This window comes from Juglans regia, chromosome 11 (genome assembly GCF_001411555.2).
Source record: "Juglans regia cultivar Chandler chromosome 11, Walnut 2.0, whole genome shotgun sequence".
In the NCBI taxonomy this organism is placed as follows: Eukaryota; Viridiplantae; Streptophyta; class Magnoliopsida; order Fagales; family Juglandaceae; genus Juglans; species Juglans regia.
Window position 1 is genome coordinate 19115173 of NC_049911.1, and position 9998 is coordinate 19125170.

The window sequence follows — 9998 nt, forward strand, 5'->3', positions numbered from 1 at the left end:
ACTTGAAAATCCCTTTGCTGAGCTAGAAGATGAACAACACATTCATAGGACAAAGCACATCCAATACCCATCCTTCATACACATACAATCCAATCCAACATCAACTCAAGTCCCATTCATATGAATACATAGAGTTGGGTTATTGCTTGAGTTGGGTCATTACATAGAGTTTGGTGCCCTTATAACACTAGAGCAGCTAGTGTAGATTCACACCATGTAAGACAATTTCTTTAATAAGTTGGATTAATATACAAGACATAAACATGCACAAATTAGCCTATAAAACCAAACAAGAGGAAAAACTAGAAACAATATTCCAAACACAGCAAAAGCAGGGAAGATCCAAATATTGCATACCTTGCGATACCTATAGGTTCTAGCTCTATTTATCAGCAAAAATAGGTTCTACCTGCAAGCAAGAAAAGTGTTCAGCAATTTTAATGAAGCAGCAATTATTGTGTTCAGCTTCATAAGTGTTCAACAATTTTAACAACAACAAAGTAATCTTAAAAAAAAAACAAAACATTTGCAAAGAGCATGCACATTATATCAACTAGGTTCTTAGAATTTTAGGCATTATAGGACGAAAAGAAGGGTGTCAGAACAGACCAATCCACAATTTGTAATAGAACATACACTTACTTTAACCCCCACCCTCCCCCTCCAAGAAAAGGAAAAATAGAACAAAAGTATTCTTAAAAAAATAAAAACAACAAAAATATTAAGACCCCTCCATGTTCAACTTTACATCTCAACTGCCCTCAATGGATGATGATGCGCATCCAAATTTTGTGATTACAAGGAATAATCCATTAAAAAGGAGACATTCGTAACTTATCAAGGAGACATTTGTAGAAACCTGACAAGTACATGATAGGAAAAAGTATTAATAAAGCATCAGAAACAAAGAAAGACCAGTGCCAAGCAGGACATATTAAAAGGACAGATAAGCCTTAAGCACTAAAGCAATTAGTAAAGTGAGATTCAAAGGTAAAAAATTCACATCACACTAAAGCAATTAGTAAAGTGAGATTCAAAGGTAAAAAATTCACATCACACTAAAGCAATTAGTAAAGTGAGATTCAAAGGTAAAAAATTCGCATCGAATACAACGAACATATAACAGAAAATAAACCAAGAAAAATAATAGATGGTCAATGCATACCAACGTGGGAAGGAAGAACTGTAATATGAGGATGAGAATGCTACCACCCAATTACTCTTGTTATTCTTCCAGTAAGCGTGGTCATTCTATTTTCTCAAGTTAATTTCACAACATCGCATGAAAGATGAACGTCATTCCCTTAGCATAAACAGACACAATATTCTTAAAAAAATCCATTCTAGAAAATTATATTTGTTTGATTAACCAGGAAAATTTAATTTAGCAAAAGAATTACTGAAAAATGGAAGCCGAGCTCAGTTGGTGAAACACTATTGGGAATTTGGACCTACCAAATTCACCCCCCATGATCCACCCAGTGCAGGAAAATAAAAAATAACAGATAAATAATAACACAAGAATTTACGTGGAAAACTCCCCAAAACAGGAGAAAACCCACAAGACCCAAAGAAGAAAATCCACTATGTGAAAAATTATTACAATCACACCATTTTTTTTCTCACCCCAAGGACACCCACATAGCTTTCCCCACTACCAAAACTTGAACCCTCACCTCTTCCCCTTTTACAAAAAAAGGCCAACAGAGGAATTTTCCTAGAGTCACATGCTGCTAAGCTTATGACTTGGTGTACTTAATCAAGGAAACTAAGCCCCCTTATATAGGCCATGATCCTTGCCCCTCACTCTTCTCCCACCAATGTGGGATTCAAAGGAGCAAACCCAACAAATACAATGTTATTTCCCTTTCAGAAAAAGCATTTCTAAAAGTTTTATATATATATATATATATATATCCAAAAGTTGCACATCATGAATTTAATGTCATAATCTTGTGATCATGGTAAAAGCAATAGCTACTTTCATTGATAACAATATCTCCAATGAGAACAACAAATAGTATAAAGAAGAATCAAGGATATCTCGGCCAGAGCTGATGCAGCAGCCAACTGCTCAGGATTAGTCTCCACACAGTCCTTTCGGCGGTCAGATCGTGTTAGAGGTGATGCTCCCCAGATCAGTGCAGTTACACTCCCATCCTTAGAGTACTGAAATCCCCAACATTAGAATTCAAATCATCACAACTATAAAAACTATAAATAATAAATAATAAAGAAAGGAAAAAAAAAAAAAAAGCTTAACAAACCCATAGTATGAGAAATACATCTCTAACAAATAACAGTCTCAGTTCCTTCCAAGTAAGAATTCCAAACAACCAGATTTATCAACCAAGTGTCAGACTTTTCTCCAAAAGATGCACTTCTCATATTTTAACATAAACATTGTGCCAAACGCAAATTCAAGAGTAAGATTTGGTTTTTTTTTTTCTTTTTTTTTTTTTAAGAAGAGAACGGTACCCCAAGTTTATTGATAGCCCTCATTTGTGGCGGAGGAAAACCGTGGTTACAAACAGACATCTGGGGGTTATAGATAATCATAAAGGACCAAAATCCAAGCATCCAAAAGACCAAAAATAACGCAACAACAGACAATTATCCAAAGGTTATAGGTCAATCAACAACAAAGCATACCTTAGAAAACTAAAAGGAAAATCCTGCATATAAAAGTCAGCTAACTCTGATAAGAATAAGAAGAAAAAGGAAAACAAGTGCAACATAACAAAAACCTCACTACGAAATTCGCAAATAAGGAATACTCATTTTTTCCATGCAAAGAAGACCCCTTAACTTACTGGGCAAAGTAAGATTTGGTTAATGGTAATGCAGACAGTAATCCTGTATCTGGCATAGTTCTTTTTTTCTGTTTTGGAATAAAAAATGAAAGGCATTGGTCAATGATTTGTTCAAACCTGACAAGGGTTTCTAGCCAAGTCAACAGGCTCTACACAATTACAGCTTACTGAATCCTCTTGCATAAACAATAAAGTGAAGGAAAACTTTGACAATCTAACCTTTTCATTAATAGAAGCAGAAGCAGAAGATGCCTGCCCCACCCATAGTCTGTTGACCAAGCATCCATGCTTGTGGATCTCCATGTGCAACTCTGGTGCCTAAGAATAATAAATAATGGAATCTAATTAATAGCATGAAAAATCATGGCAAAAATCAATTGACACTTTGGTTTATGAGTTAAAGACTAGACTATTTGAAGTAGAAAGGATATCAGTAGCAACACAATCCCACACTCCACTGCACTTATGCATGGCTCAAACACTAAAGAATCACTAAATTCTTTGCTAGATAATTAGTAGTACCACACAAGCTCACAAAACCATATACAATCTTTTTTCCCAAGCAATATTGAGACAATGCAATGTCATTAACTTAAAAAAAATTTGCTTATAGAAAAAAATCATTTAAAAATGCAATGCAAGTCATTAGATTAAAATTCAGTATAGGATCATCGCTAATAAGGTTCACATGAAATAAAAGTTGAAACTTGAAAGTTACCTTCTCTGTGACTTCTAAGGACTTGCGATAGAGCTAGTTAGATGGATCCTACAAAAACAAAATCCACCATCAAGCTTCTACGAGATTCTGACCTCAAGAAAAACATAATTTAAAAACTCAGAAACTGGAAATTTACCTCGTCTACTGCCTTTTGGAAACAGTCACGCGCCTTATCAAAAGCTACCTTTGCCTCATCAACGTCAGGAGTGAGAAATGCTTAGGAGGTGTGGGCATTTCCCAGGCACCACAGAGCATCATGCTTCGCTGGATCTATAAGCAAAGCCTCTTCCAACTTCGTAATGGCATCTATAAAATTCAGAATTCAAGCACATCAAATGTAAAGTTCAAAACTTTTTGCAACAGACGTTCCAATAGAATTATGAAGTCCTAAGCATACCACTAATCATCTAGCAGTAGACGTGTAACATAGCAGTCTTGGTTTCAGGGTATATAAGTAATTTTCCTAGTCAATTTTTTTTATTATTATAATTATAGTTTTATCAGAATTTATATTTACTTTATTTTTATAATTTCTATTATAATTGATATTTAAAATTTGCTAGAGTTTTGTTTTAATAGAGATTTCTAAAGTGTTATCAGATTACGTTTACTAGAGTGTGGTTTGAAATTTAAAGTTTATTTTCCCTCTAGCCCACCGAACCTCATCTCTGATTTTTTTAGCCTCTAGATTTAAACACTTCAAACCACCAACCCGTTAGTTTCATCCCAATTTGTTTCAAATTTGAAACCCTAACCTCATACTCATACTCATTCTCATCCCGTAGTGTGTAAATCCGAGTCCTAGTAGGAGATCAACTCTCATCAGAAAAAAAAAAAAATCCTATCATATATCCTCCCCATCGTCTTTAAAATTCCACAAAGAATATCTGATTCAAACACACGAAAATACGAAGAAACTGACTCGTGCTTGAGTTTTCTTCTCTGACCAGCAGCCACCGTAGCTTCCATCCCAGCAACCAGCAGCCACCGCAGCAGACCACCCTCTCCTCGGCCACAGAAAACGCCGACCATCGCAGCCCCGTCGAACCCACTCTTTCCCGGTAACTCACCGCCAGTTTTCTCTCTTCCTCTCTATTGGTTTCGGTTTTACAGTTCTCTCTCTCTCTATAAACTCTCTCTCTCTCCCTCACTCGGTGTCGCACCACTATAGGAAACCCCAAGTCGCGTCGCCGGTCACTCCCAGCCACCCAGAGCCGCCGTCGCACTCAGCCCCTTGTCGGTGAGTTCATCGCAAACCCTCTCTCTCACAAACTCTCCGTTTTCCTTTCCGGCCTAGCCTTGTTTTCTGTTTCCAGAAGCAATCCTTAGATTTTTTATGGGCCTAGGCCCTCATGTGCGTATGATGGGCTTCCGTAGACGGAATCTTGTAGTAATATTTTTATGGACTAGAATTAGCAACTATTTCTAATCGGGCTTGATATTATTTTATTTCAACAACAGTTTTATTGGGTTTAAATTTTTTAAATGTTAGTTTTTAACTAAATAAATATATTAGTTAAAGGTTCATTTTATAAGAAAATGTTTAAAGAATTGAAAATATATTTTAAAGTATAATTTTAAGTCTAATATTTTAGTTAATATTTTCTATGTCAATTTAGTAGGATTTTAATAAAAATATTATATTAAAAATATTTAAACAATATTTGAAATTATTAGATTTCCTATCGGATTTCATAAGTATGTTAAGAAATGAAACTTAGTTTAAGAATTTAAATTTTATGAAGTATTTTAAATTAGCTCTAGTATTTCTACTAAATTTATAAATTAGTATTTTAAGTAATTTAAATACTAGAATTTATTGATTATAGTGTTAAACAAAATATTTGTTTCACTATCTTTTAGATTGTGAATTTATTAAGTAAGATATTAGTACTTATTTGTTCCGAATAAATTTAGTGATAGTTATTATTGTAGATAGGTCTCAAGTTACGAAGTGTTATTCAAGAAGAAACGGCTAGGTAAGTAATTTGATTATAAATTAGGATTATCACAGTTTAGCTTAGAAATAAGTATTATTCAAGCCAGTTCATTTCCAGCCAATTATTTATGAACCGCTCATGTCATATGCAAACATGTCATCCAGCATAGCATACGACCATGTCATTCGTCATCATATTCAGATTCAGAAATTATAATTATGTATGTATCATGTCATGTATCTCATGTGTATAAGACACGTAAGCTATCTTAAGTTCAAGTGCAAGATAAGATCAGATTAGTTAATAAAATGGTTATTCAAATGCATGGTACCAATGGAGTTCAGTTCAGGGTGGATGCGCAAGCCACGAACTTAGTCGTGGTCCACCATAATATGCCAGAATACTATCAGCTGCTCCCCTTGCTGCAGCGGGATGTGAGGTCGGTGCACAACCTCGCACACAGGGTTAAGTGTGTTGGCCAGTCAGATAAGTCAGTTAGATCAGATAAATCAGTCATACATAGTATAAGCATCAGTATGAACAGTCATGAATTTTTAAGCTCAACATGAAAGTTGTTATGAAAATCTTATGTTTATTACGTTTACGTTGTGATAGATTTCTTACTGAGTCATCGACTCATTTTAGTTTCTTTTTCATATCTTTAACCACCCAAGTGAAGATGATGATTACGAGCAGTCAGGCCAGGAGTAGAATGAGCATTTATTTTTAATTCAGACTTTCTAAAATAAAACATGTTTTTATGACATGAATATATTCAGTTTATTTCATTTAATATTTTTGGAAGACAGTTTTATTAGACTTTTTTCCACTTAATAAATTTCATGTTTTCAACTATGAAATTTGAGATTTTTTGCCGAATTTATCTTTATGAAAAATACGTGACACTCCTAACCTACAGGAATGGGGTGTTACAATTTGGTATCAGAGCCAGGTTGATTCTGTAGACTTTTTTTTTAAAAAAAAAATTTTTATAAATTTTTCTGAAGAAAATGTTAAGTTGCCTAGAATGCTCCTAGCCTGCTCGTGAGCAATCAATGTTTGTTTTACTTAAGGTTGAATACTTTATAGCTTTTACTAGTTAGAACCATCAGTGTAGTTTGTTTCATTGTCATTATTTTTACATTCTTATCAAATACTAGATAATTGTAACTATGACATCTTGACGTAGATCATGGCCCCTGGCACTAGAAATCACCCAAATCGAGAGGGATCTTCTAGATCTAATCATAATGATAACCCGGACCATCTTGTCGCATCTGCTACCCAATTCTTCCAATCAATGGTTAGCGGCCAATTTATGGCGCCTAGAGCTCCACAAGCTGGTTGTACCTTGGAGCAATTTTCCCGCCAGCATCCCTCTACTTTCGATGGCAGATTGAATTCCTTAGATGTGGAAAGTTGGATTGAATGTATGGAGCAGATTTTCGAAGTGCTCTACTGCACGGATGATTAGAAGGTGAAATATGCCACTTACCATTTGACTGACATGGCAAACAAGTGGTGGAAGTCGACTCGGGCTTTGGTTCAGTTGGAATTAGGGTAAGCAGTCCCTATTTCTTGGGAGCATTTCAAGAGAATCTTTCTGGATCACTTTTTCCCACGAACTCTTCCGGAGTCGAGAGCTCGTCAATTTATGAACCTTACTCAATGATCAATGACGGTAGCATAGTATTCTACGACATTCATGGAGCTTTCTCGTTTTGCTAGTTTACCAGGATGGTAGTTAATATTGCAGTCATAGTCCTTCAGAAGTTCCAACCATCTCCGTTGTCTCATATTTAGTTCTTTCTGTGTGAAGAAATATTTTAGACTCTTATGATCAGTATAAATCTCGCACTTTTCACCATAAAGATAATGTCTCCATATCTTCAAGGCAAAAACCACTGCTGCAAGTTCCAGATCATGGGTCGGGTAATTCTGCTCATAACTCTTTAGTTGTCGGGAAGCGTATGAAATAACCTTCCCATTCTGCATTAAAACACAACCTAAACCCTTTAGTGAAGCATCACTATATATAACGAATCCTCCATCTCCTGAAGGAACTGTAAGAACTTGTGCCGTCACTAATAACCTTCCCATTCACACTCATCTGTCCATATGAACTTCTCATCCTTTCTTGTCAACTTTTTCATCAGAGCTGCAATATTTGAAAAGCCCTCTATAAATCTTCTATAGTAACCAACGAGGCCTAAGAAACTTCGTACCTCACTGACATTATTAGGCTTGGCCCATTTTACCATTGCCTCAACCTTTGCTGGGTCCACTAAAATTCCTTTTACTGATACCACATGTCCCAAAAAGGAAATATTGTGCAACCAAAACTCGCATTTGCTAAATTTTGCATACAACTTCTTTTCTCTTAGTGTCTGAAGGGAAATTCTCAAATGTTCTTCATGCTCTACGCTACTCCGAGAATAAATGAGAATATCGTCGATAAAAACTATCACAAACTGGTCCAAATAATCCTTGAATACCCTATTCATAAGATCCATGAAAGCTGCGGGGGAATTAGTTAGACCAAAAGGCATAACAAGAAATTCATAGTGTCCATATCGAGTTCAAAATGCCGTCTTCTGCACATCTGTCTCCTTAACTTTCAACTGGTGGTATCCGGATCGTAAATCTATCTTAGAAAAGACTTGGGCTCCTTGAAGTTGATCAAATAAGTTGTCTATCCGAGATAGAGGGTATCTATTCTTGATAGTTACTTTATTTAACTCCCTGTAGTCAATACATAAACGCATAGACCCATCCTTCTTCTTCACGAAAAGTACTGGAGCACCCCATGGAGAAACACTGGGGCGTATGAAACCTTTTTCTAGTAACTCTTGTAATTGATCCTTGAGTTATCTCAACTCAACTGGAGCCATACGGTAGGGTGTCTTAGATATAGGCGCCGTTCCTGGAGTGAGATCAATCGCGAACTCAACTTCTCTATCCTGGGGTAATCATGGAAGATCTTCAGGAAACACATCTTTAAAATCTCTAACTACTTTTACGTCTTCAATCTTGAGTCCATTTTCTGGTGGTAAGATCAAACTCGCTAGGAATCTCATACACCCTTGTCTCAAAAGTCAGGTGGCCTGCAAAGCTGAGATTACACGAGGAGGGGAAGTTTCTCGTACTGACTGAAAACTAAACTCCTCCCCATCTGTGGATTTAAAGACTACTCTCTTATTAAAGCAGTCCACAGAGGCATGGTTCCAGAATAACCAGTCCATTCCAAGAATCACGTCAAATTCGGACATATTAAATATGATTAAGTCTGCAGGTAGAATTCTCCCTTGAATCTTTATCGGACATCCAATTAGCATAGAATCACAAATAATATGATCCCCCGAGGGCGTAGCAACATACATACTAGGTTCTAGTGGTTCAGGTATCTTTTCAGCCAAAGGTGCATAGTGATTTGAAATGAAAGAATGAGTAGCACCAGAGTCGAATAATATGGAGGCATGACGTGAAAACAACGATAATTTGCCTATATGAATGTCATAACAACTTAGAGCTATCGGGATCATGCAATTTATTCATCGTTCTATAAAGATATCTAAATTTAGGAAAACGAAAGGTACCTGTGACTACATCATTTGATGCTTCAGCATCAACAGGGGTAAGGGTATAAACCCTCGCTATAGCCTGCGTCTTCTCTCCTCCGTTCCTACTTGGTTCCCTAAGTTTCTTAATTGGGCAGTCCCGAGCTAGATGGTTTGGCTTCCCGCACTTGAAACACACGTTCTGGCCATACATACACTTTCCCAAATGTCGTCTCCCACATGTTGCACACGTGGGGTAAGCTTGCCCTGCTGGTGGTTGCCCTTGACGATTCTCGATGTGAGGCCTCTTGTCCTTATGCGACACTGCTTGGAGTTGTTGCTGTTGCTGGCGCTTCCTTTGGCTGTTGTACTCAATGTTTTCTTGGAGGTCTTCTTCAGCAATGGTGGGTGACTAGCTCTATGAAACTCCGAATCCTGAGAGTACGGACACGTTCTCGAATCCTACGAACCAGTCCACACTCAAATTTTTCAGCCTTCTTTTCCTCATCTGGAATTAAGTAACTAGCGAAACGAGAAAGCTCCATGAATGTCGTAGCATACTGTGCTACCGTCATTGATCCTTGAGTAAGGTCCATAAATTGGCGAGCTCTCGACTCCTGAAGAGTTCGTGGGAAAAAGTGATCCAGAAAGATTCTCTTGAAATACTCCCAAGAAATGGGGACTGCTTCCCCTAATTTCAACTGAACCAAAGCTCGAGTCGACTTCCACCACTTGTTTGCCATGTCAGTCAAATGGTAAGTGGCATATTTCACCTTCTAATCATCCGTGCAGTAGAGCACTTCAAAAATCTGCTCCATACATTCAATCCAGCTTTCCGCATCTAAGGAATTCAATCTGCCATCGAAAGTAGAGGGATGCTGGCGGGAAAATTGCTCCAAGGTACAACCAGCCTGTGGAGCTCTAGGCGCCATAAATTGGCCGCTAACCATTGATTGGAAGAATTGGGTAG

At 37.0% G+C, this 9998-nt stretch overlaps 1 protein-coding gene and 1 pseudogene across 1 annotated transcript; both read right to left on the reverse strand.

The window, feature by feature from the left end:
• Positions 1–415: 415 nt before the first annotated feature.
• On the reverse strand, positions 416–4563 carry LOC108982155 (annotated as a pseudogene).
• Positions 4564–8566: 4003 nt separating this feature from the next.
• LOC108982153 lies at positions 8567–9771 on the reverse strand. The gene is made up of 3 exons (XM_018953451.1): positions 9499–9771; positions 9068–9440; positions 8567–8973 (listed from the first exon to the last, which is right to left on the reverse strand). The coding sequence occupies exons 1-3, from the start codon at positions 9769–9771 to the stop codon at positions 8567–8569; spliced, it is 1053 nt and encodes a 350-aa protein (XP_018808996.1).
• Between the last annotated feature and the right edge of the window lie 227 nt (positions 9772–9998).

Bases quoted from the DNA above. Each gene is read 5' to 3' on its own strand.
- LOC108982153 (XM_018953451.1), bottom strand. From the start codon at position 9,771: ATGGCAAACAAGTGGTGGAAGTCGACTCGAGCTTTGGTTCAGTTGAAA. The intron at 9,441-9,498 runs GTTCGTAGGATT...TCATAGAGCTAG, and splicing joins AAAAATTTGAGTGTGGACTG to TCACCCACCATTGCTGAAGA. The intron at 8,974-9,067 runs GTACCTTTCGTT...ACATTCATATAG, and splicing joins ATCAAATGATGTAGTCACAG to GCAAATTATCGTTGTTTTCA.